This window comes from Drosophila yakuba, chromosome 3R, assembly GCF_016746365.2.
Source record: "Drosophila yakuba strain Tai18E2 chromosome 3R, Prin_Dyak_Tai18E2_2.1, whole genome shotgun sequence".
Classification (NCBI taxonomy): domain Eukaryota; kingdom Metazoa; phylum Arthropoda; class Insecta; order Diptera; family Drosophilidae; genus Drosophila; species Drosophila yakuba.
The window spans coordinates 27,576,099-27,600,846 of record NC_052530.2 but is presented as its reverse complement, the minus strand read 5'-3'; the positions used below and the strand labels follow the sequence as shown (position 1 = coordinate 27,600,846).

At 49.6% G+C, this 24,748-nt stretch overlaps 7 protein-coding genes across 13 annotated transcripts; 5 read left to right on the top strand and 2 right to left on the bottom strand.

Annotated features, from left to right (window-relative positions):
* Positions 1–217: 217 nt before the first annotated feature.
* LOC6538629 (ankyrin repeat and sterile alpha motif domain-containing protein 1B) lies at positions 218–4,552 on the top strand. 3 transcript variants are annotated; one of them, XM_015193445.2, is made up of 9 exons: positions 218–372; positions 717–850; positions 912–1,678; positions 2,077–2,200; positions 2,514–2,788; positions 2,895–3,700; positions 3,761–3,997; positions 4,062–4,193; positions 4,251–4,552. In XM_015193445.2, exons 2-9 carry the CDS (start codon positions 747–749, stop codon positions 4,350–4,352), a joined length of 2,547 nt encoding a protein of 848 aa, XP_015048931.1. In that variant the 5' UTR covers positions 218–372; positions 717–746; the 3' UTR covers positions 4,353–4,552. The 3 variants fall into 3 exon arrangements, with proteins under 3 accessions (XP_015048931.1, XP_015048932.1, XP_002099151.1); XM_015193446.2 differs by having other exon boundaries at positions 2,472–2,788; XM_002099115.3 differs by lacking the exon at positions 218–372 and having other exon boundaries at positions 408–850; positions 2,472–2,788.
* A 276-nt stretch (positions 4,553–4,828) lies between these two features.
* LOC6538628 lies at positions 4,829–7,447 on the top strand. Its single transcript, XM_002099114.3, has 4 exons — positions 4,829–4,942; positions 5,007–6,452; positions 6,505–6,585; positions 6,649–7,447. Exons 1-4 carry the CDS (start codon positions 4,927–4,929, stop codon positions 7,296–7,298), a joined length of 2,193 nt encoding a protein of 730 aa, XP_002099150.1. The 5' UTR covers positions 4,829–4,926; the 3' UTR covers positions 7,299–7,447.
* Positions 7,448–7,573: 126 nt separating this feature from the next.
* On the top strand, positions 7,574–9,458 carry LOC6538627 (inactive non-canonical poly(A) RNA polymerase protein Trf4-2). Its single transcript, XM_002099113.3, has one exon. It carries the CDS (start codon positions 7,860–7,862, stop codon positions 9,075–9,077), a length of 1,218 nt encoding a protein of 405 aa, XP_002099149.1. The 5' UTR covers positions 7,574–7,859; the 3' UTR covers positions 9,078–9,458.
* Positions 9,459–9,613: 155 nt separating this feature from the next.
* LOC6538626 (oligopeptidase A) lies at positions 9,614–12,315 on the top strand. Its single transcript, XM_002099112.3, has 2 exons — positions 9,614–9,849; positions 9,907–12,315. The coding sequence occupies exons 1-2, from the start codon at positions 9,746–9,748 to the stop codon at positions 11,993–11,995; spliced, it is 2,193 nt and encodes a 730-aa protein (XP_002099148.1). The 5' UTR covers positions 9,614–9,745; the 3' UTR covers positions 11,996–12,315.
* Positions 12,316–12,473: 158 nt separating this feature from the next.
* LOC6538625 (oxysterol-binding protein 1) lies at positions 12,474–15,807 on the bottom strand. Its single transcript, XM_002099111.3, has 2 exons — positions 13,829–15,807; positions 12,474–13,756 (listed from the first exon to the last, which is right to left on the bottom strand). Exons 1-2 carry the CDS (start codon positions 15,428–15,430, stop codon positions 13,007–13,009), a joined length of 2,352 nt encoding a protein of 783 aa, XP_002099147.1. The 5' UTR covers positions 15,431–15,807; the 3' UTR covers positions 12,474–13,006.
* Positions 15,808–16,492: 685 nt separating this feature from the next.
* On the bottom strand, positions 16,493–22,327 carry LOC6538624 (protein phosphatase Slingshot). Of its 3 annotated transcripts, XM_015193444.3 has the most exons (8): positions 21,816–22,327; positions 20,682–20,927; positions 20,228–20,619; positions 19,916–19,981; positions 19,658–19,852; positions 19,321–19,590; positions 17,357–19,265; positions 17,149–17,288 (listed from the first exon to the last, which is right to left on the bottom strand). In XM_015193444.3, the coding sequence occupies exons 1-8, from the start codon at positions 21,870–21,872 to the stop codon at positions 17,286–17,288; spliced, it is 3,138 nt and encodes a 1,045-aa protein (XP_015048930.1). In that variant the 5' UTR covers positions 21,873–22,327; the 3' UTR covers positions 17,149–17,285. The 3 variants fall into 3 exon arrangements, with proteins under 3 accessions (XP_002099146.1, XP_015048929.1, XP_015048930.1); XM_002099110.4 differs by having other exon boundaries at positions 16,493–19,265; positions 21,816–22,326; XM_015193443.3 differs by lacking the exon at positions 21,816–22,327 and adding an exon at positions 20,996–21,272 and having other exon boundaries at positions 16,493–19,265.
* Positions 22,328–22,588: 261 nt separating this feature from the next.
* LOC6538623 (nicotinamide/nicotinic acid mononucleotide adenylyltransferase 3) lies at positions 22,589–24,740 on the top strand. Of its 3 annotated transcripts, none has more exons than XR_005561632.1 (6): positions 22,589–22,833; positions 22,906–23,312; positions 23,364–23,465; positions 23,524–23,675; positions 23,856–24,019; positions 24,264–24,293. XR_005561632.1 is itself a non-coding variant. In XM_015193442.3 (6 exons), exons 1-6 carry the CDS (start codon positions 22,638–22,640, stop codon positions 24,631–24,633), a joined length of 1,170 nt encoding a protein of 389 aa, XP_015048928.1. In that variant the 5' UTR covers positions 22,590–22,637; the 3' UTR covers positions 24,634–24,740. The 3 variants fall into 3 exon arrangements, 2 of the variants coding, with proteins under 2 accessions (XP_002099145.2, XP_015048928.1); XM_015193442.3 differs by lacking the exon at positions 23,856–24,019 and adding an exon at positions 24,592–24,740 and having other exon boundaries at positions 22,590–22,833; positions 24,264–24,534; XM_002099109.4 differs by lacking the exon at positions 24,264–24,293 and having other exon boundaries at positions 23,856–24,215.
* The last annotated feature ends 8 nt before the right edge of the window (positions 24,741–24,748 follow it).

Genomic DNA, 24,748 nt, shown 5'->3' with positions numbered 1-24,748 from the left:
TTCACGTGGTATCAAATTCGTAGCTAAAGTTAAATAGCTAAAAAAAATTCGAATAACTTTATAATCATGAAATGGGACATTTTATCCAATTTCATACGCATTTAAGAGTAACCATTAGAATCTTAACCATTACCATTCTGGTTACTTAAAAGCATTATCTGTTTATAGTGGGCATCACTGATGGTGCGTGAATTTCGTGTGCTTCCTCGCCGCCTCACGCCCTCATCCCTAACCAATTAGTAACGAACAATTGCTCGATCGGCTCCACGTAAATAAAGTTTAGATCGCAGCTTTGTTAATTGCTTATCGCGGTGGCAAGTATAGTGAATCGTTTATGGCTGTACACTTTCGAAACGGACGTGGACATAGCCGGTAACTAATAACTAAAAGATAAGACCTAATTGGGGTGGCAAAGAAGTTCCAATTGGAGCAGCCCAATGCCGTGGAATGACCTTGGAAGAGGCGGAGCCACCAATCAGCCCTCCATGTTATAAACAAAAACACCTCTGTGGAATGTTCATTACGAGTTCGTATAAATAAATATGAGCTATGAGTGTGTGCGTTCTAGGGCCAAACAGCTGATTCCGCCTAGCTGCCACCTGATTTTTGGGGCTGGGGGTGGGGCTGTGGTATTCTGTATGCTCGCGATGATCTCATTGTCTTGGAATCGGAGCAAAAGCTAAATCAATATGACATGTGTTTTTGTGCTCCTGTAGCTACCTAGTGTTGGAGGATACGGAGGCGCAATGGGCAAGGATCAGCATTTGCTGGAGGCTTCGCGTGGCGGGGACATCAAGACGGTGGACAAACTGCTGGAGCACTCAAGCAAACGGCATGGCCCGCTGTCTAGGTGAGTCATTAACAGCACCTGTTTATTATACCAGTCAATTCAGTACAAACTTTCTTTCCAGCTTTCGACGAAGTCCCAGCATCAACTGCCAGGACATGAATGGCTACACTTCGCTGCATCATGCCTGTCTAAATGGGCATAGTAACATTGTAAGGCTTCTACTCTCCCACAACGCGCTGTTGGATGTGCCTGATATACGTGGCTCGACGCCCTTATTTCTGGCCGCCTGGGCTGGCCACCAGGACATCGTCAAGATGCTGCTGATGCACTCGCCCACGGGAGCGAATCCGAATGCCCAGACCATCGAAAACGAGACGCCGCTGCACTCAGGCGCCCAGCATGGCCACAATGCCGTGGTGGCCATTCTTCTGTCCTACGGCGCCGATCCCGCCATACGCAACAATAGCTTTCAAACGGCTCTCGATTTGGCAGCGCAATTTGGACGCCTTCAGGTGGTTCAAACCTTGCTGCGCGTTTATCCCGACCTCATATTGCCGTATAAACGTTTGGAGGACGACGAGGATGAGCTGCTGGGCTGCTCGCCCATAAAGCACTTCTTCACGCATACCTGCCTGCATCTGGCCAGCCGGAACGGGCACAAGAAGGTGGTGGAAACACTGCTGGCTGCCGGCATCGATGTCAATATACTCACCAACGCCGGAAGCGCCCTTCACGAGGCGGCTCTCTGTGGCAAAAAGTCCGTTGTGGTCACCCTGCTTAAGGCCGGAATCTACGTGCACGCCACCGATGGGAATGGACGCACAGCCCTGGACATACTCTCCGATTACCCACCACATGTGACCTACGACATTGTGGGCGCCATAAACGGTGCGTATGATTTATTTCTGAGGTAGAAGAAAGACAAAAGGGGGTCAACCTATGTTTTCCGGCTGCATTTGCTTATCTTTACTGATATCTAAAGTTAATGTAGCTCTTTAGATAGCTTTGTAGCCATTCCCTTATTTCAAAATATATATTTATTCTATTTGTAATAAAATTCCAAATGCCAAAGTTGTAATTCAAAAAGTTTCAACTTATTTATCAAAGGCAGGGCAATTAAGATTAAATTATTTTATTGCTAAATATAAAGCTATAAATATATTCTTAAAGTTATATTCAGTGATTGCAGACAGTAATTAATTGATAACGAATTCAACTGACTTTTTTATTTGAGCCACGCCAAGTTGACCGGTCTTTAAACCGCTAACACCCACGATCTTTTGCAGAGTTCACCCAAGCGGCGAGGGAACATCAGAAGCCACTTGTCGTAGAGAACGGCACACAATCGCTGCCGAAGCGGCTGTACGAGAAGAACTCGCAGCGACAGAAGGTGCCGCCCAGGCAGAGGAAGTAAGCCCAGCAACTCCATGCACTGCGACATTGATACATACACACAACCACCCACATCTCTGCTGACCCTAATTAACTTAGCCCGCAGCTCATGTCATTTGGAAAGCGCACTCATCCCCGCTCGCACTCGTACCCACTCTCATGTCCACGCCCACTAGCCCTAGCACTCATCAGAATCAGCTTCAGAATCGGTTGTGCGTCTCTTCAATTAACTGGTCTGGTCTCGTTTGGTTTCTTTTCCATAACCACCTACTCACACCCCACCATGTAGAAAGCAAGATCATCAAGCCAACGGACTTTCGCACTCTTTAAGCTCACTGGACGTTTTCGCTAAGGCGCCGGAGAACTACCTGGAAATGAAGCCCATCATACAGCAGAAGTCCTGCGACACCTTGAACGACTTTCGGACGAATGACGGCAGTCTGTGGTCCAGCTATAAGCCGGTGTACAAACAACCCATTCTGCCCAGCTTTCGTGTGGACAGCGGCATTGCCAATGGCTCGGTGCCCTCGAGATCATACGAATACATAAATCTTCTGAGGAATGGCTCCAACAGCGATGATAACTCCGCCAGCACCAGTAGCAACTGTACGTAATGTACCTTTACAAATTTCAATTGAATATATACGCATATAAGAATATGATCTATAGTATCCAATGAGTCAGCCAAATAAACATCTGGTTCCATTTACAGCTGCGGTGCGTCAACAAGCGGTGGCTTCGTATGTGGAGATGAAGCTGCCTTCCCCGCCAGTTCCAAAACCACGCACTCGAATTAATGGCGAATACAGCGACTATGCAAATCTCGTGCCAATAGAAGAGAACAGCTGCGTGGCAGCTGTGGATAACAACAATAATACAAATGGTAATGGTGGCAAATTGCGCTTAGTTCGCCATTCGCCCACGCCGGATTATCCACCACCCACGGTCACCGAGGCGGAACGCACGATCTTCAACTTCATGCAGCCGGCTACTCTGCGCAAGAACAGTTTGCTAGAACCGGTGGAATCACCTCGAACCACTAACTCAGTGAGCTCTGACCAGGTGGAGGAATACGTGGCCGATATACCCTTTGCTGGACTATTTAAAGGATCCACTTTAAACTTGTCCTCGGATGTGGTGGATGGAATTGGTGCTGTGCCGGGAGAAAGGGAGTATCTGCGATCACCCAGCATGGTAAGGTCGGCCCACGCCCAAAACCACAGACGCAGCCTATCCAAGCAACGATACTCAGCACTGGGCGAAGACTTCAGCGCCTCGCGCGTGTGGGCCGAAATCGATACCATTTTCGAGAACATTGGCAACGAAGTGCTCACAGTAGAACAGGAGGTCGAGGACCTAAGAGAAGATTCTTCCAGCTTGTCCTTGGATGATTCGCGGCAGTCCCTACACATACGAGATCCGGCGGAATTGCTGTTGGGCAGAAAACAGAGCTCCGCCTCCAACTGGTGCCACTCGCCATACACACTGATCTATGGCGAAATTCGTTATTCTCTGTTTGTGAGTATGATTTGCCACACCATTTCATTTAAATACTTTAAACTTATTTATAATTGGCAGTATCTTGGCTCAACGGTCATTCGAAAACTGCAAGGAACCCTTTCAACGCGCAAATCCATCCAGAAGCTGAAGATTGATGAGAACATGAAGTCGGCGGCGAGTGTTAGTGATTTCAGTTTGCTGGAGAACTGCACCACCTCCACAAAGTACCTGAAGGCGGCCAACCTCCAGACGCGTCTCAATGTGGACATTGCTGTATCCTGCGTCGGCGTCAAGTTCATAGATCACGAGAAAAAGGTTAGCATATTTTAATTCCTTGATATTTATGAAAAACTCTATATCTATGTCAACTTGCTTTTAGACTGCCATCTGTTGCCATGATATTGAGAACATCAACTGTGTTTGCCAGGACTCGGAGGACTTGCGCTACTTTGCATACATAACCAAAGAACAGGACCTGCACTACTGTCACGTCTTCATGGTGGATAGCTTGGTTCGTACTTATAGCTTGGCGAATCTCTGCACCTGCTAACGATTTATTAATTCACAGGAGCTGGCTAAGGAAATCATCATGACACTGGGACAGGCCTTTGAGGTGGCCTACCAGCTCGCTCTGAGCAGACAGGGCACGGCCCCCAACCAAGAGTGCTAAGCTCAAGCCATGGATGTGCCACAACTGCCACCGAGCGTGGTTTTTGATTATTTATTTCATTGCATTTCACACGTAAAGTTTTTTTTATTTATTTGCTAGTCGTTGATGCCATCTCCATGCTGGCTTTGTTTCACATAAGGCAGCTCACATGTTAAGTATTTTGAGAGTTTTTTAAATAAATTTATAACATTGCTTTTTAACTTCTTTTACTTTAAATTTGATAAAAAAAAAAAAAACAAGAGAGAACGGTGTATTCATTTTCTCGACTATCAGATACCCGTTACTCAGCTAACAATAAACATTCTTTTTGGAATGTCGCTGGAAATTGCCCCAACAAAATAATAATAAAACAAATATTTAAAAGTGAAAAGGGTATAAATTGCAAATATTTGAATTCAGCGGTTAGTTGTATTTCTTAGTGCATTTATCGAAGATCGATAACAGATGTTGGGTAATTAGACAATAACGTCTGGTAACACTACGAGTTCATCTTTAAAAAAAACGTACAGATTGAATATCATTGGCATTTTATTTTGCGTCGTCTTACACTGAAACCAAAAAGATTCAGCTGGAAATGGAATTAAATACTGGTAAATACTTAGTGAATGACATATGCTTGATAGTGCCTACATCGTTTTCACCCTATCACTGAAGATAATCCCCCAAACGATGTCGGCGTCTTGGCGCCGAACGATCAGGAGAATGAGGACGCCAATCGAAGGAAGGATGATACAGGCGCTCCAAAGACTCCAGTGGCTAGAAAAACGCGACGAGCGGTCCTCAAGCGAATGAACGCCACTTCGGAAAAGGATTCGCCAACTCATCCTGATCCTCCGAAGACACCGGGCACTCCGGGCCATCTTCACCAAGCCACCGAAACTCCGAGACGCAGTTGCCGAAAAAGTGTGCGTCCAGCAATCGACTACGATGATATTATAGTGCGATCCGCCAAGAAGGCTATTGCCGAACCACTCTCAGTCGATCCCGAGGACGAGGAGCCATCCGTCCAGAAGTGGACCGCCGCGGAGGTGGGAAGGAATACGCGCAAGCGCGGCCGCAAGTCCAAGCGCATGGCCGCCAAGAAGCAGAAAACAGAGCTCATAATTTCAGAGGATAAGGAGGATCAGGACACGGAGTTGGAGGTCCCACAGAAAAAGGTGGATACGCCGCAGGGTGCCAAAGAAACTGCTAAGGATCAAGCAGACATAGTAGAGGAAGTCTCCAAAAATCAAGATCAACAACAGGCAGCTAACACCAAGAAGCAAAAGATAGATGAAGCAGACATTGATGAACTGGGCCTATGCCCACTAGATATAGACATCCAGGAGGAAAATGACGCGGAGGCTGTTCAAGATGAAGCCCAAACGAGTCCAGTCGATGAGGATGGTCAAAAACATGAAGAGAGAGATGAACAAGCTGATGAAGCAACAAAACCAGCTGCGCTTGATAAAGGCAAAGAAGTAGCTGCAGCTAAAGATAAATTAGAAACAGCAGTCGATGAAGTTTTTGTAGAGGAAGAAATGCCCTCACTATTGATGGAAAGTGAGGGCGTTGATGAACCAAGCCACTCGCCTCTTAATACCACATACGATGCAGAAGACAAGAAAGATTCGGATAGAAGCGTTATTTTGGTTGTTAGTCCCGACAAGCAGCCGGAAGCGTGCACCGCCGACCTCGATGCTAGTGTTATACTGGTCGTTGCTACCGATATGGAGCCTGTAGCGAGCGCTCCAAAGCCCGCAATTCCGGATAAGAAGACAGCCATTAAGGTGGTGCTCACCACTTCAGATGATCAGAACGAAACCCTTTTCGATCTGGCCGATCTAGCTTCGACAAATGTATCAAAGTCAAAGAAATCGAAGGGCTATCGATTCCCCACGCCCTTTAAGGCAAGACCGATGTTTAATTTTACAGGAACAGAGGAGACAGTTCCTAATGATCTCAAGGCTACAGAAGATGAACCGAAGTACAAACGCAAACGTTCCAAGTCGACCAGCCATTGGAACGATACCATGTCACGAACTGTATCCTTTCAGAGTCCCGTTGAGATTGCCATTGTCGAGGACATTGATAAGCGTTGGAAGGAACTTCAAAAGAGTAGTAAGTTCTATACAATAGTTATCCTTAGCCTTTTCTAAACGTACGATTCCAGATGTCAATAACCGTCGTAGGCGCTCAAAGTCATTGGACGAAAACCGCTGCAAAGTGAGCAAGATCCCCAAGCCCAGTAAAGGTACATATATATAAAAAAATAAATAATTCTAATTATGTTAATATACATTTGTTTACTCCTTAGGTGTTATACCGGTGAACAAAACCATCACACCCAGCAAGGTGAATAAGCGCACCAAGATGCCCAATTTTGCAGCCATGCATGAGAGGCAGTTTGCCAAGATGGAGAGCCTGCTGGACCACGTCGAACGCAAGGCGGAACGCGCCAAGGTGCTAACGAATTCTGTACAAAAGCCGATACCAGGATCGACGGCAAAGAAACTGAAGAGCGCCACATCTGTCGAGGATCGTGCTCGTTCAAGGGCTGTGAAGAAGATAGACATGACCGCCGATCGAACCATGGTAATGGATCATCCGTCCGATAAGGTGAACTCATCACGGTTGCCTTTGAAGACCACCGCTCCCGCTCCCAACGTAGCTCCGAAGCCAGCTTTTAATCTGACCACCTCCGCGGTGAAGACTTTCAATGTAGCTCCGAAGCCAGCTTTTAATCTGTCCACCTCCACGGTGAAGACATTCAACGCCACGTTTTCCAGCAGAACAGGCGATTCGCACGATAACAAACTGGCTGAACGACGCCAGCGGCGCATTGACATGTTCAAGGGTAGGACAACCAAGGACCAGAAGGAGAAAGCAGAGTTCATCCGCGGGGTGCGCCTCAATCGACGTTTTGAGCTCCAAATGCAGCACCGTCGACACCTGGAGGAGGATTAGATTCTTAAGTTTAATCGTTAATTTTACTATTTACTTATGCTTACCCTTATGTATTCGCTTTAACGTGTCAGTTTTGTCGGGAATTCGTCGAAAAACCTGTTTATTTTTGCTGGTTTCAATAAAGTTGTTTACCTTTTTCATATTTTGTATTTGCCAAAATCTTTTTATTCAAACTTGAATTGAGAACGTTGCCCAACACTGGCGGTATGAAATACGTCAACCCAGCAGGCTTCGTTGTTTGTTTCCTATACATTCCGAATTTTTTTGCAACCATAAGTTCGAAAGACTTAAATTACACATCACTCGCAAGTTCTTTTGTTAATTTTTTTTTAAATTTGAGTTATCTTTTATTCAAATTGAGAAAACTTTAACTACTACGTTTTATATACACCAATCGGAATCAGTTGGCATTCCAGTTCGAATAACGGCACTATTCGCGTTTTAAAGATTTTTCATTCGTTTCTCGTTCCTTATTTTTTTTTTATTTCTATCTCTCTCTCGCTAATATTTTTCTTTGCCTCACTTCCTTTTCCGCGCACAAACAAAAAGCGGAGCCGTAAAATGTGTGACGCATCAAATCCAGCGAAGCCGTGGCAGCTTTCCGGTCTGATGTACGGCAATGGGATTCCGGCGTTGTGCCTGCTGCACCAGGAGATCGAGCACTTCTACAGCTACATCCAGTCCACGCCAACAGAGTTCTGTCTGCGGGCGGAAGCAGTGCGTCGCATCGAGGACGTGGTGCTTACCATTTGGCCAGGCGCATGCGTGGATGTCTTTGGCTCTTTTCGGACGGGACTGAACCTGCCGTGCTCGGACATCGACCTGGTGGTATACAATGGTTACTACTGGAACCCCAGGCTGCTGCATGAGCTTCAAAACGAACTTGTCAGCCAGGGCGTAACCGATCCGGACAGCGTTATCGTTCTCGACAAGGCTTCCGTGCCCGTGGTCAAGTTCACGGAGCGCATATCCCGCATCAGGTTCGATGTGACCTTCAACGCCGCAGCATCGGGTGTACAGGCCGCCGAGCTGATCAAGGACTTTATCCGTCAGTTTCCCGAGCTGCCCAAGCTGGTCATGGTGCTGAAACAATTCCTCAGCCTTCAGGGATTCAACGAGGTGTACAGCTCCGGCGGAATCTCGTCCTACGCACTTACACTAATGGTTATCAGCTTTCTGCAGCAGCAGGCGCGCACCAACAAGCGATACAGTCCACACAATAAGCTGGCCCTGCTGCTCATCCAGTTTCTAGATTACTACGGCCGCAAGTTTGACTTCTTCAAGTACGGAATATCGGTTCTTGGCGAAGGTGGTTGCGTGGAGAAGGAGGTACTTCGCTCCACGCTGGGCGAGAACAACTGGCAGTCGGTGCTCAGCATAGAGGATCCAGTAACCCCAACCAACGACATAGGTAGGAGCTCGTATGGGGCGCTCCACGTCATGCAGGGTTTCGAGGCAGCATTCGTAAAGCTCTCGAAGCTGGTGGACTCTGACTCATCCAAGATCGTCGGCCCCATACTGGCCAACATTGTGGAGGTGCCGCAGTCCATAGTCAACTATAGGGATTGGGTGCACTACAACTTCCAGCACCTTTCGGCACCGGGATTGTCTCGACCCGATTCACTTGGACAACCATCGCTCACGGGCTCCGCTTCCACTTCCGCCTCCGAGGATGAGCGCTCCGGCGGACAGGTGACTGTTGGATTCCGCCGGTGTGGGGATGGTCCTCCCCAGAACATGGACTTAGATGCCACCTTGGCCAACCTTAAGTTGAATTAAGTATGGTTCGCTTATACCACCGGTGATTTAACTTTTAAAAACTAGTTATAACATTTCATTCGCATCGTATTATGCTCGGCATATGATAACCCAAAAAAAAAAAAAAAAAATTTATAGACTACGTTCGCCTCTTTTTATTTATTGTCTAACAATTGTTTTTTGATACATAACGACACCTGCCGCGTATTTTAGTAATTAGCTAAATAGCAAAGCACGAAAAACCGGATTGTACAAGAGACGTATTCTTATTATTAGAATAGACAATAAGACCCTTATTCATAAAATATGTAATTTTTATCTGTGCTAAATAGCTTAACAAACATTTCAAGCGACTCTCACATGCAAACCAGAAGGTATTGTAGAATATTTAATAAAAGAAGTGTCGTAAAATCATCGTTTTGTTATAAATATTAACTTTTTACAACAAAGTGGAATGCCAATTAGAAAAGTCACAGTTTTGGACTGATTGGAAACAGTGACTTTATTACGGTGACTGTGATTTTCGCATCACTGCCGGCTCTGCTGCCGAAGGTGGCAACCCTGGCCGCTGTCACTTGCTTTTTGGTCCAGGCGTGTTGTGTAAACGCTGGCCCCCATTTCAGAAACCCAAATTCCGGCGCAAACTCTCCGGGATTGTACCCATCTGGATAAACGATTTCACCTAGGACATGCTGAACCTCCTGCGACGACGCCCGGCGCCAGTGCCCCTCATCCGGGCCGCGTTTAGCGCCCCGCTGCACACAACGGAAAACCGGCCGGGTTACATAGTGCTGTAAGTACGGAAATTACCTGGATACGGTATGTCGAGTCACTTAAACTATTACTGTAGGGTGCCAGAGATCGGCGAGGAGGGACCGCTGGGCGAGGGCGTGCTCAAGCCGGACGGATTGCCCGCCTTCAGTGACATCACCATCGAGATGTGCCTCGGCGCCATTGGCCAGCAGGCGTCGGCGGTGGAGAACTCGGTGAAGGCGCTGGAGAGCGATCTGCATAGTGGCAAGCAGCTAAATGCCGCCAGCATCTTTCAGGAGCTGGACACCGTGACGGGTCCACTGGAGACGACGTGGGGAGTGGCCAAGGCTCTGTACCTGGGCAACTCCACCCTGATTCCCACCAAATCCTACATGAACATCCATGAACGGGCGCGAAATGCACGGGCCGCGAAGTTCTGCAACCAGACGGTGTATAAGGCACTCAAGGATGCGTCATCCGAATCCGGTCCGGATGAGCAGAGGATGCGACAGAAGTTCCTGCTCGAGGGCAAGCTGAACGGGCTAACGCTAGACAAAGATAAGCAGGATGGACTGAAGGAACTGCTTACCCATTTGGGTCGAGAGAGGGCCAGCTTCAAGAACAAGGTCAACATGGCGGTGCACTCGTTTGGACAGGTTATTACGGACTTCAATCTTGTAAGGGATTTTCCGCCTTCCCTTCTTGAGGCAACAGCCCGCGATCCTGGACAGCCGCTGACGGGTCCCTGGAAGATAACCCTTCAGCCCCAAGTGGTCGATGGTTTTCTAAAACACTGCCCAGAGCGACTGCAGCGTTGGAACGTCTGGAGGGCCAGTGTGCTGAAGGCATCCTCGCAGCAGGAAAAATCCTTGGAAAACAGCACACACCTCGAAAAAATCCGCGGATTGCGCAAGCGACAGGCGAATCTGTTGGGCTACGAAAGCTTTGCAGACATGTCCATGCAGACCAAGATGGTGGGCAGTGTGGATAACCTCAAGCAGATCTTTGCCAAGCTCCTAAAGTTCGCCGGCCCTGCTCAAAGTGTGGAGCTCGACCAGCTGCAGAGCTTCGCTCAGGACAGCGGCTGTGAGTACAAGCTGGAAGCCTACGACGTTGCCTACTGGCGCCGCAAGCAACTGGTGGCGGAGCACGGTCTCCAAGAGCAGAAGCTCCGCGAGTTTTTCCCTCTGCCCCGCGTTCTGTCCGGAATGTTTGCGCTGAGCGAAAAGCTCTTCGGCATCCAAATAGTTGAGCAGCCCAATGCGGAGGTGTGGCATCCGGCAGTCAAGTTCTATGATGTGTTCGATGCTGATTCCGTCAATAGCTCCACCCCGGTGGGTGGTTTCTATGTGGACTGCTACTCCAAGGAGCACAAGTTCGGCAGGAACAACGGTTGGATGGTGGGCATAAGGAACAGCAACAAATCTGCCGGTCTTACGCCTCTCTGCGCACTGATCTTCAACTTTTCGGAGCCACAAAGTCCGGATGCCAAGCCGCCACTCCTTGGATACGATGATCTGCAGATGCTGTTCAAGACTTTCGGAAGCGGACTCCAGCACCTGCTCACCCAAGCGGGGTACAGCGATTTGGCGGGACTGTCCAACATTGAGTGGGATGCCTCGCAGGTGTCCGGTCATGTGATGAGCAACTTCCTCGACGATCCCACAGTGATTCGTAGCCTTTCCGGGCATTTCAGCAGCGGTGAGCCATTGGAGGCTGAGCTCTCACAGAAGATGCGACTGCTGAAGACCCAGTTGGCTGGGTATAATCTGTGCCAGGACCTCTACCTGGCGGATCTCGATGTGGAGCTGCACCGCTCGAATGCCTTTTGGCTGGAGGTGGTTCGCAAGCTGTGGCCGGTTTACCAATGCATGCCGCTGGACAAGAAGGACGCTCACCCGTGCTCCCTGACCGACATATTTGCCGGAGATTGGGCGGCCGCCCAGTTCAGTCACTTGTATTCCCGCCTGATAGCCGCCGACATTTCGAGCAGCTTTGCAGAGCAGCGAAGCGGGGAGAACTACGCGGTCGTTGGCCGGCGCTACAAGCAGACCTTCCTCAGCTCCGGCGGATCTGTGCCCACGGCGGAAGTGTTCCGTCGCTTCCAGGGTCGCGATCCGTCGGGCGAGGCACTCCTGAAGTCCCTGGACATATTCGCACCCTCCCAGACCACAGATAACAACTGAGGGTCGTGCTCTGACCCGCTTAAACGTTATCTATTGTGTGTAGTCAACTAATGCTGATCGATGGCAGCATGGGGTGCTCGACTTGTTCGACTGGCAACCTTAGGGGAAAGTAATCTTTGGAGTATTTGAAATCATTTTAAAATAGGTTTGAAATGTATTCTGTTAAATAATTGTTAATTTGTCAGGATCTACATGTACTTATTTAAAGAAAGTATATTCGTAATTGAATGACCTATCCAGGAAACTGAAAACCAATGATTGATAAAATGACTCCATTCATTTTCGCAGTGTAACTATTAAAACAAGAATTCTGTACTTTACGCCTCTACGATTTATTAGTCGGCACTTCGATCTACACCCTAATTGGCAGCCGGATTATGTGATAGCGATCGCGTGAGTCAGGCGGGATCTTATCGCAGGTGTGCAGGTGGTGTCGCCAGGCGGCATCGCGAGTTTCCCCAGTTAAACACACACATTGTTGCTTTATTTAAATAATACTTTAATAATAAATTGCATAAATTTATAACATTTAACATATTCTCTCGCTTCCTTCTCGGCTCTCTCGATTCGGTTCGATATATTTATATACACAACAAAGGCGAAATATGCATTCTGCGGAAGGAAAAAGACATCTAGTGGTTTGGATAGAAAACGAGGATTAGGAGCTATCGTTTGTCTTGGCCATCTTCTGGGAAGCCACTAGAAATGGGGAACCGGTAGTCAGGAAGAAATAATCAAAGTACATTTCGACGCAGGGGTATGGATCAAACTTGGTTAGTTTACAGGAATTAATTTATATAAATATATATATATATATGCACTAAATCGAAGTGTGGTACTACAATATATGCGTATGTGCTGCTCCGAAATCAGTCGGAGCGTGTCCCGCTGTGGTGTGTTAGTTGTGTGGAGGCTGGATATCTGAAAACTTTAGAATATTCGCTAAGGCTGCTATGTGTGGTAGTGGCTGCAGTTGCTTCCATGGCTGCTCCGCTGGCTACTGCTGTCTAGTTAGTATATATCCGGACAGCCCTCGAAGTTCTGAGCCGCCTTGGCCTCCCAGTACGTGTTCTTGAACACGTGCACATATTCCTCGCTTCCCTCCTCCTTTTCGCGCTTGAACCACATGGGCTCATAGGCTGGATATGGCCTACCCTCTGCGGCTGCCTCCTCCGCCTCGTTTTCCCGCCGGCGGCGTTCTGTGCGCTGCTTGTCCTCCAGGCGCAATTTCTCCTTGTTCGATTCATCCCAGCTTCCCTGCTCCATCAGCCTTTGGTCGGGACGCAGGCGTGAGTCTGTCGGCGCCACGCCCTCCTCCTCTTCGTTGAGCTGGCAGGCTAGTGTGGTGAAGTTATAAAACTTTTCCGAATCAGGAGGAGCAGGACGACGGCGCCAGGCCAGCTTAAACTCGCCGGTGGTGTAGGTTGGACTGCTCGCCGATCCCGATGTACTAAGCACCGGGGCAATCTCGATCTTCATGTCCCACGTACCGCGCACCACCCACTTTACCTCGTTGTCTTTGTTCATCACCACGCCTTTCACGCTCCGCTGCACATCGCGACTGAAGTACGAGTAGGGTATAAAGTTCAGGACGCATTTGTGCCCCTCTGCCGCCTGCGATCCACGGATTTCCATTTCGCCATGCTGGTCCACCCACAGTTTGCCCACAATGATGTTGTTCACCGTTGTGGTCACCTTGCGCCACGCATAGCGCCTGCCGCTGTTTGGAAACTGCACATAGACGCCACCCAAGGGATTGATCTGTGGCAAAAAGAATGCATTATTAGGTTATCACATTGTCATAGATTGCCTTGTTTATACACCGATACTCACTTGAACGTACTTGCCGCGGAACTTGCTGGTCATGGAGAACTCCTGCCAGCACGTCCAGTTCTTGCTCTCACAGTGGAGTGCCGCCACCGGTGGATGGTGGGACACCTGCTCGGCCAGGCACCGCCAACCGTAGTCATCCATCCGGTCACACTCGTAAGTCTCTCCCAGCAACGGATTGAAGGGTTTGCCCGTGCGGTTTGTGGTCGTGGCATAGGCGGACACGGTGAAGGCGGCTATGTAGGCCAGTTGTTCGCACTCGTCCTGACAGGTTGCCGCATAGTCGAGTATCTCCGTGTACTCGTAGTCCTCCACTAGGCGCTGCAGCATGGACAGCGGCTCGTTAAAGTTGATGGGCATGGGAATTTTGGACAGGTCCTTGCCAATGCAATTCTTCATAATGCCCCACAGGCTGATGGGGTGGTTCGGTTTATCTGGTACACGGTCGCGTCGCTTCTTGATCAGATCCGGATTCCAGTTGCGTCCGTAGATAGAGTCGGTGCTTTGCTTGGCCGGCAAAGCCTTGTCCACGTCGTCATCGTCGCCCTGACCTCCGGATGCTACTCGCGGCGCACTCACCAAACAGACTTGCTGCACCGTTTGCACGGTGCGCTTCTGCTCGTCACTCTCCGAGGAACTGCCCTCCAAATGACCCTCCACCTGGTCCTCGCTACTACTGCGGCGCTTGTTCATCTTTAAGATAAACGTACCCCGCTCTCGATCCGGAGACTCAGGGGAACGACCACTGCCTGAATAGCCGTGCTCTTCGGCGTCGAAAAATTCCATCTCCTCGTCTGAGGTCACCAAGGAGCCGGCGGTGCCAGCGCCCGAGCTGGATGGCACCGGCTTGTTCTGGCGCACCAGTACAGCGGCCTGCTCCATCTGCGACTGCTGCTTCGCCATCTGCTCGATGATCTCCTCCAGCCGCTGACGCTGCTCGCGCTCGTGGTGTAGCATCTTGGACCACTTGTGGCCTTGGGCCTCTGCCGTGTGCAGGTAGTCGTTGCTGGCGTTAATCATCGCATTGGAGGTTATCCGAAAGAGGGTGGCCCTCTCGTTGACGATCTTCGTGCGGCTGGCCAGCGACTCTTCCTCGTTCGTCTCCAGATCGTTGAGGGCGCGTTGTAGGGCAGCGCCGTGCTTGGTGATTAGGTCGTAGCAGGTGCGCATGTTCTCCAGCCGATCGGTGAGATCCCGGACCACCGAGCTGATCTCCTGGCTGGGCACCACATGCGCCGTTTCCGTCTCCTCTTCCTCCTCGCATTCGATGGCCCGGATTGCCTTGGCCTTGGCCAGCTCCAGGGCGGTGACCCACGACTGGCGCTCCACCTCGGTGCCGGCCTTGATGTGGAACGTCTGGGTGCCGCCGTTCGAGATTACGAACGTGCACGAATCGACCGTGTGGATAAGGGCTCCGTGCAGCGATATGGTGCCCCGGCACGTGTGGTTAATCTCGGATTGGTTGCGGTAGTAGCTCAGCACGCCATTTGAGAGCACAAACCAACGCCGCTGGTACCCCTTGATGTAGTTGGTCCACTTTAGCAGCCAGCCCTTCATCTCCGGCAAGCCCTTGTCGGCCAGCGTATTGCCAGCGGCGTCCGTCATGATGGCGTCGGGTTCCTGGATCCGTATGTAATCCTCCGGCCGGATGAAGCAATTGCTTCGAGACTGCGAATAGCGCCACGTACGATGACTGGCGATTGGTCGGATTGGTTCCGTTCCGCAACTCCGACTTGAAATTCGAATGCTATTGGTTATTGGACGGCGACGGCTGATTGCTGGCCAGTGGCTAGCATCGCACAGTGTGCACTTGGCCTCCGGAACACCAGCGAGATTCCGATTACGTTACGGTCGCGAGTCCGCCGCGAGTTCACTGCAAATTTCGTGTCGTTTCGCTTCTAATTTTCCTGCAGAAAATAAAGAAACTGTGGAAGTTCAGTGCGCGTCTGTGTGCGTGTGTGTTCCGTGTGTGTGCTGGCGCAGCTGCAGGTGTGTGCGTGCCAGTGTTACCAGATGGTTGGTTGCCTTTCCTCCTACACATATCGATGGGCGATAGGCAACGTACAATATGCATCCCCGGGTATCGATAAAGACCGATCTGAAAATATCTTTTTTAAACATTCTACCGTTAGGAAGCTTAATAAATATTGAGAAATATATGTATATATTTTTTCAGATTGATAAATTAAAGAAAACTGTTATAATCCTTATTTTTAAGTTACTATACGTACGGAACTACCACTTAATTTATCAATGTATATTTCGTTAACCATAATTTATTAGTAAATGAATAAAAGTAAAATTTATCATTAATCTGGTCACCATTAAATTATGTGTATACCCAAAGGTGACTCATTACCAACAGTAAAACAGATTGCGCTCGAAACTGGATTACACATTTTTATTTATAAATATGTGGTCTGATAAATAGCAAAAGATACAAGTGTTCAAGGTGGGAACTTTTGGGCCGCGGCCTCGGCAGTCGGTGCTCCATGTGCCGGATCACTTCTTGTACTCCGCCCAAGAGTAGCGGAAGGAGCGGATCATGTGGATAAGGCTGCAAATACAAATCTGGTAAAAACGGCAGGCAGTGTTCGTTGGGCGGACAACACAGAGAGTCTTTGGATGGCACAAGGACGGCACTGGGACACTCACAAGACGATGACGTATATACAATAAATCGTTTATTCGTAGGCAGTTCTTGCATAATATAAAATAAATATGTATACAGTTACAAGTAATTTAAAAGTACAAATACAGTTTCATTTCCATAGGTTGTTTTGTTTGCCCTCTCTTGTCATCTTAATAGTTCCATTCACACGTTGCAGACACAAGTTCTTTAGAGGCTTTCATGGACGCCTTACACAACAAGACAACAAACACAAGGCATGAGGGGATGGAAGGGTGGTGGTGTTCGATTGTTGGACAAAAAACACAAAATGGTCGTAAGCGGGCAAATATATAAATAAGTAAAGCGGGCGAGAGGATGAGGACGATCCTTAGTGGCTACAGGGTATGGATTGCAAGTTGCAAGTGGTATGTGAATGTTGCAGGTTGCAGTTTGCAGTTAGCATGTTGTTAAGCAGAGCATGGCCTTTACATGGTGTTGTAGGCGGCGGTGTTGAAGCCTGTTTTCGGAGCACTTAGCCTGCTCAGCGGATGCGTCTTCCCGTGCTGCGCCAACCGCCGGATCTGCACCTGCTGCTGCTCCGGTTGCTGTTGTTGCTGCTGCTGCTGGTGCTGAACGTTGCTGCTGTGACTGACGCGGACAGGGGCGGGTGGCGGTCGACTGTCGCTGTAGTCATGCGTGGATCTGTTGGACAGCGAGCGGTCGTAGTAGGAGAGCGGGCGTAGCTTGAAGCTAGTGGTGGTTGTGGTGCTGCAGGCGTGGCTAATGTTGGTGGCGGTTCCGGCGGGTGGCAGTGGGGCACAGGCGACTGTGGGCGTGGCGGCCGCCTGGCTACTGCAGGAAGTAGTGGTTTGATATTTATGCACTAGACCTTTTACATTACGATCACAATTTTCGCTTACGCTGGAATCGGACGAGTTGGAGGCGGAGGAGTTGGAGTTCGAGGCGGCTGACACGTGATTGGCATGCTGCGCCACCGGCGACGATGGCAGTGATTGATGGCTGGTCGTCTTCTTGCCGGGATTCGGTGAGATTACTCCAGCCACTGTAGATCCTGACGTTGCGGTTGTTGAAGTATTGCCCGATCCCGGTGCCGTGCCACCGCCTCCTCCTCCTCCTCCTGTGCCCACCACCCCCGCTTTGGCTTCGAAATTTTGCTTGAGTATTTGCACATTGCCCGAGATGCGCTGATCCTCGGCCAGCGTTTGACCCTGGACGCGCAACACTACCGTCGCCTCCTGGTCGCCTGGCGTAGTGTTCTTGTTCTCGATGTCGCTGGTGTGCATCAGCTCCTCACTATTGCAGCGTAGCGGCTGGCGCTGACGCGGACTGTGCGCCGATGAGGCGCTCCTATAGAGGCTTGGGCATCTCTTCTGTCCAGTATCCACCGAATCAAGTAGCAGCTCCTGGCTTTCTTCCTGGCAGCGCTTCTTCAGCGAAGTGCTCTCTTCCAGCTTCTGCTTGGTGCGCTTTACAGTGCCCTCGCCAACTCCAACTATGGGTTCCACTGCCACGGCGACTCCATCGATTACATTGCAATTGGAACTGCGCTTAAGGTCTTGGATAACGCCCTCGAAGATGGCCGTAGTGTTACGATTGGAGTCATAGTAGGAGCCGGAACTGGTCCTCTGTGGCAGACAGCATCGATTGTCTCCCGATCCCCAACTTGCGTGCCGCGAAGGTAGCTCCCGCTGACGTGTGCCTCGCGGACGCAGAATGGCGCTTGACTGCTGCTTCTGTTGCTGTGGCGTGGGGTCCAGCACGATGCCGCCACTTGGTCCAAACGACTCCGTCCACGAGTGCGTTTTGCGGCGCTGACGCTTCTCCCCTTCATCCTTGGCAAAAACACTGTCCACCTGCGAGGAGAATACATCCGAACAGCTAGAATCACGCCGCGAGTCGATGTTTCCACTGCTGCTGCCACTGCTACTTTTTCCCAGGTGAGAGGTCTGTGTAAGTTTTGTTAGCGAGGTCCAAACAGGTTGCTGTGGCAGCTGGTCCGCCCGGTGCGCCTCGAGATCGTGAATCCGGGTGCGCACAGACAGAGGCGTGTGTTTCTGGATGTGCAGCACCTGGTTCTGGGTGACGCTGTAGTTCTCACCGTTGCTGCCTGGGAAACGCATGTTTTTTGGCTCCTCAGCCACGCTACGTTCCGGCGTAAGGTTCTCCATAGACTGGCTTTGCTGTTTGGTAACCACGGCCGTCTGGGTTTTGGGCGATGTGCTGCTGGAGCGCCTAACCATGCGTCGCTGTGACTTCTGGGCGATGGATCGCCGGTGGATGCGTGAGCCATCCTCCTCTTCGCCATCGGGTGTAACGCCCGCTTCACCAGTGGACTTCGACTTGGCCTGGTTTAGCGCCTGGATAAGGGGCGTTGGTTCGCTACCAGGCAATAGACGCGCGTCCTTTGTGCTCTTTAAGTTCGTCTCGCTCTTGCTGCGCTGCAGCTTTTCCTTGTTCTTCATGGCGTCTAACATCCCGCTATACGTCTCCAGCTGATTGAGGAAGTTTTTGTTGGGTTTTATACAGCTGCGCCTCTTCTTTACGTGCTCCAGCGCTTGCTGGAACTCCCACTGGTAGGCCTTCATGGCATACGCGATGACAACCGAGGCAGATCGGCTTACGCCCATCTTGCAGTGCACCAGCACCTTAGATCCCTCGGCCTTCGCCCGCGTAATGTAGCGGAACGTATCGTCCCAGTACTTCAGCAGGTTCGTCTTCTCATCGTCGTACACGCGAACGTTAAAATACTCGAAGGTGCCCGGAAAGAAGTTGTCGATCTCCCGCGTCACGTTCAGGATGTGGCGAACACTGAAAATAAATGTAAGTCTTCGTTGATTATAACAAATTTCCCCTAAAAACATACCCGTTTTTCTGCAGTTCCTCCAGGTTGCTGGCGTTCCACTCTGATCCTAGATAGACGTGCTCGAAAATCTTGGTGGGGGCATCCATTTGGCCTAGAATAACGAGCATTTCGGCATCGATAAACGACTTGTACTCGCCCAAATCCATGTCCAGTATCTCCTCGAGGCGTCCGCGTATATACTTGGAGGTAACCTCGTCCAGGTCCACGGACATCATAATGGCCTTCAGCTTCATCTTAATGACACTTTCGGTTTCCTCCTTTTCGGGGGGTCTGTCAATCACATTCAAGAAAAAGGAGAAGTCAAACAGTGAACGATTAGTTATATCGAAACCCTTACTTGTTTCGTATGGCATCAGGCGAAGGTGGTCGGCGGCTCTCGAGCGCGTCCATGGCATTCCACTCGTTCAGACAAGATTGGTCCGACTCGATTCGCCTCTCGTAACTGGACAACCAGTCGTGGGAGGGTCCGCTGGCATAGAAGTTGTTCTCACGAGCCTTTTTCGACACTTTGTGCAGCGTCTGCAGCGCGGACCTGGAAGGAAGCAAGGGTTTCATTAGTGGCTGAAGGGGATCGAACTTCGTTAATGCCACCTACCACATGGCCTGTACTGAGACCGGCTTGAATATATGCGTCTTTTCGTAAACCTTGACGCTGAATCCGCTGCAAAACAAGATAAGATAAACATAGAAATTAAGGAAATCTTCATTACACATTAATGAGAACAAATAACAAATAATATAGCTTAAGATAAATGGGAAACAAATGTGCGATATGCCACCTCTCAACTAGGAAATTGGTCAAGGCGAATCCGATTTGTGTATAGATTAGGGGCGGCTAATTTTCAATTTAGTTCTAGTTAAGCATTTATTAGTGTATGACTCATTCGAGATGAATGCGCAGTCTTACCCGTCGCCATCCAGGTGGATTGTGGTGTCCGCCAGGATGGGCACCACCAGGCCAATGGTGGTCCGCTCGTTGCAGTCTATGCCCAGCAGGCAGGACTCCTCCATGCCCGAGGTATTCTTGTTGTCGCCTGCCGCCGTTGCGTTCTCCTTGTCCGCTGATTTATCACATTTGCTGCTGGCCTCTGTGGCGGTCTGCTCAACGGACAGCTGGCGCTGCGTGGTGACCGCCGGGGAAGAGGACGACTTTGTTCCCGCGGATCCACCAACTTTTACCGAGTGGTGACGCATGATCCGGTGGCGCCGACGGTCGCTGGTGCCGCTCCGGCAGCAACTACGCGAGGCAATCACCAGATAGCGCGTGCGGTTGGACCGCTGTGACTCCAATTTGACAGCCTTTTGATTGGAAAATAATTGTGTTATAAGATAGACAAAGTCCTTTTACATCGGATACGTACCATCTTCAGCGTGTCCTCGCGCTGCAGCAGGTAAAACATTGATTGCAGGTGGAGCTGGATGTCCGAGTTGTTGCTTTGCGTGCTGTTACTGGAGCGGGTGGAGTCGGTGCTCAAGCGGCGCTCGCTTTGCGTTAGGGGCGGGATATCCTTAAGAGCCAGGACCAGGGCGGTTCCCTTGCCCGCAAAGAAGCACTCGCTGCGATCGTTTCCTTTGCTATTGCCCTCGTCGTCCTCGGCCTCGCCATCCTGATGGTATAGAGAAAGAAAAGTTGTTAACTCTGTGATTAAGAAGACTTAATCCTGCTGTCCCTCACCCGTCGGGTTACGCTAAATATATAGATATCATCTGGATAAGGACAAACTTGCATGCTAAATGATTTTGCAATGGGGTAAGACCACTCCTAATTACAATCTTAACTACAATTTTAAAGCGGAAGAGAAGCTGCGCTGCATCTGCAGTTTTAAGATATGTAAGTAAACTGTATACCGTCTGATTTTGAGAATAAGGGCTCGGGTTCGAAAGAGACTGCGGTTCGGTTGTTATTTTTAAAATATTTTTCTTAGAAATAATACAATTGTGTTAATTTAAATGTTCAAAAATACCGATTTGACATGTTTAGCATATCTGACCTAAAACGATGTGTAAAATTAAATTGATCACTGCGCGATATTAATTTTTCCCTCTGTGCAGGCGGACGTCAAGGTCTCGCGAACTATTTTTGGGCGGTGGGGCGGCGAAGAAAACAAAAACAAGCGGTAAGCGGAAAGCGACAAAAACGACAAATAAGGCAATGCAAAAGTCTGTTGAAAAATATAGACGTCGCGACGTCTGCGGATTTGCTTGGGTTACACCAAAAGCAGCGCAGCCGATGACGATGATGATGATGACGCTGCCTCACACCGCCCACACGCGAACGTTGAACGTCGCAATCCAAAAAGCGTAAGCAACAAGCTGGCGGATGATAAACATTGGGCATGAAAAGCACATCCGTGCACACAAAGGATCATGGCCAAAAGCGGAACACGCACTAAACAGCCTGCCCGTAATTAATTGGCTCTCCTTGCAGAGAGTGGGTGACCATAACAAAGCACACGCGCATATGCACACGCGAAAACCACCCAGTCTCCTCTCACCGAATTCGAGCAGGAGCCAGCCACACTGGGAGAGCGCTGCACCGTCACCAGCGCCATTTGTTGTTGCCGTGGTCGTGGTCGTCGTCGCCGCAGCCGCTCCTCCTCCTCCTGCTCCTCCCCCGCCGACGCCTCTTGCCCCTCGTGCTCCACCTGGCGCAGATGATGGCGATGCTGCAGCGGTGTCCTTTGCAATCCTCTCCTGCTTCTGCTCCACCTCCTTTTTGCTGTGTATGAGTGTGCGCGAGAGTGTGTGTGCAAGTGTTGTGGGCTAGGGCTACAAATGCATTTTCATGTCGCTGCCTGCTGGCCGTTGTTTTTGCACTCGGCTCTGCGACCTCGTCCTGCGATCGTCTTGGTTTCCGCTTTCCGGACACTCTAGGCAGGCGGTTCTCTTTAAGAAACAGCGTGTCCTCACAATTGACAGACACACACAACGCTGCTAAATGGTAAATAGACTACACGAATTTTTCTTAAAAGAAAGACAGTGAGGACGCCATTTCTAATCGATAACACTGCTATCGTCAAGCAATCGTTCTGGCAGGGCTCAGTAACTATCGCTGGCGAAAGCAATGTTCGTGTGTTGCACCGAAAAAAATAGTTATCAATGAGAAACGCCCTGATGCTTATACAATTCTCCATATTCCAGTAAAACAGGCTTTTTTGAATTTTCGTGTACTTTTGCCTTACACGGTTTTTTATAATTAAACAGCAAGAAAATCAAACAATTTAGTCACGATATGTTATCGCTAATCGAATACTAAGTCAGAGGTGGCAGCCACTGCACAGCTGTTTAGTGTTGGAAAATAACAACAAGCCAAACAGATGATTGCGAAAATCAGCTGGCCGAAGAACAACATAACAAGCGAATGCTTCCGGCGGATTGGATCATTTAAAACACGCTCAAAAGCCAAGAAAATGTCGGAATTCATCGAGGAAACAAAGAGTCTGCTGCCGCGGATCGCCTTCATAGCCTGCGGATGCTTCAGTCCACCCACACCGATGCACCTTCGAATGTTCGGTGAGTTGAACAGGATTGTGAAATTCTGCGGTACATAATCGATAAAATTACGCGGCATGTTTTTGTCAACAGAGATAGCCAAGGACCACTTCGAAATGCAGGGAACCCACAGGGTGGTGGGTGGCATCATCTCGCCCACCCACGATTCATATGGCAAGAAGGGTCTGGCCTCTGCCTTGGACAGATGTGCCATGGTTAAGCTGGCCACCCAGAGCTCCAGTTGGATAAGGTTGTCCGATTGGGAGGTGCACCAGAATCAGTGGATGCGCACGCAGGCGGTGCTGCAGCACCACCAGAACTATATCAATAACCACATTAATTCCGGTGGCGCAGGTGGAGATGACGAGCCGGACACTCATCTAGCCGGATGGCTGCCTCGCGGGTTGCACGACAGTCGGGATCCTGTACATCTGAAGCTACTGTGTGGCGCCGACCTACTAGAGTCCTTTGCTGTTCCAGGCCTGTGGGCTGAGGCCGATGTAAGTCTAGATTTATTTGAATAGTACCTTACTTTATATGCTTTCACCCAGATTGAGGACATTGTGGCTAACCATGGTCTGGTAGTAATCACCCGGGCCGGCTCAAACCCCGGAAAATTCATCTTTGACTCCGACATATTGACCAAGTATCAGGTTAGAGAGACACCAGCTCGACAACCTTATTCCTTATTAATTTCTATACTTATTTCAGAGCAACATTACGCTAATCACTAACTGGGTGCCCAATGAGGTGAGCTCTACGCTGATTCGGCGGCTCTTAGGACGCGGTCAGTCGGTCAAGTACCTTCTAGACGACCTGGTGTTGGAGTACATCAAGCGCCAGCGATTGTTTAACTTTAAATCGTAGGTGGTCTTCCTATTACCTCCCCTGATTCCTGCATGTTCACTTACAATCACCCAACTTTCAAACGATACGTACACTGAATGAGGCGCCACCTTGATCCATTTCACACAGCAGAGAACACCCTTAACGTGCACCATCAGCAGTCTATGTATTGTTTCCTTTTGTGTCTTAAACCGCAGGCGGGATGCAGCGGCTCCGACCGAATGCGACTCCTGACGCGCTTTGCACCTGAAAAAGAAGCCCTCGTCGCCCACACGCTTTCCAACCCACCAGCACCGCAAATCGCACCACTTGCCCCACCAGCACCAACAGCTGTTAGAGCCGTGGCGTCTCTACATGGAGCGTGAGTGAGCCGAGCAGACCAGAGTTCAAGTTCCTTTTTAGCAGTGATTCTTTTAATGCATGCTTATTTTTGCCCAATCTTGCCCCTTGTAAATACCCTTGTAAAATTAGCCATTGTTTTCCGGTGGTCAGTGTGCGTATCATCTACTTACACCGAATTGTTGCCAAAATGTAGTCCCATTAAACAATAACCTTAACTTTGTTGCTATTGTACTGACCATGCCCGCCTAACCCGTGGAATGTAGTAAGTATATAACGGATGCAGTGCGTCCCAACCATTTGCTCTTTAACCACGCCTATACGGACAACAACAAGAACGCGAACAGCTACTCCATAGACGACCAGCTGGAGCAGGACATGGACGAGTCGGACACTCCAAGTCCGCAACTTCAGCATACGCCCGCGTCGCGAGTTTTCTGCTGTGGAGAGGTGCCTTTACGTGCATCCAAGGTGCTGCGTTCCGGTCCTGGACAAGCGGTGCAGGTCATCACCATGCAGGCGGATGAGAAAGAGGAGGTAAGTATCGTTATACACTATACGCATTGGTCCTGCTAATCAACTCCTCGTTTTTAGAGCCAAGCGAAGAAGCAGAAGATTTCCCAAGTGTCACTTTAGGAAACTGGAAGACGAAACTCAAAGGTATCAAGACAGGGGCGCTGGAAGCTATTTGTTAATACTATATAAATGTGCATGTAAAATAAACACGTTCGTTACCAAGCTGACAGCGGGC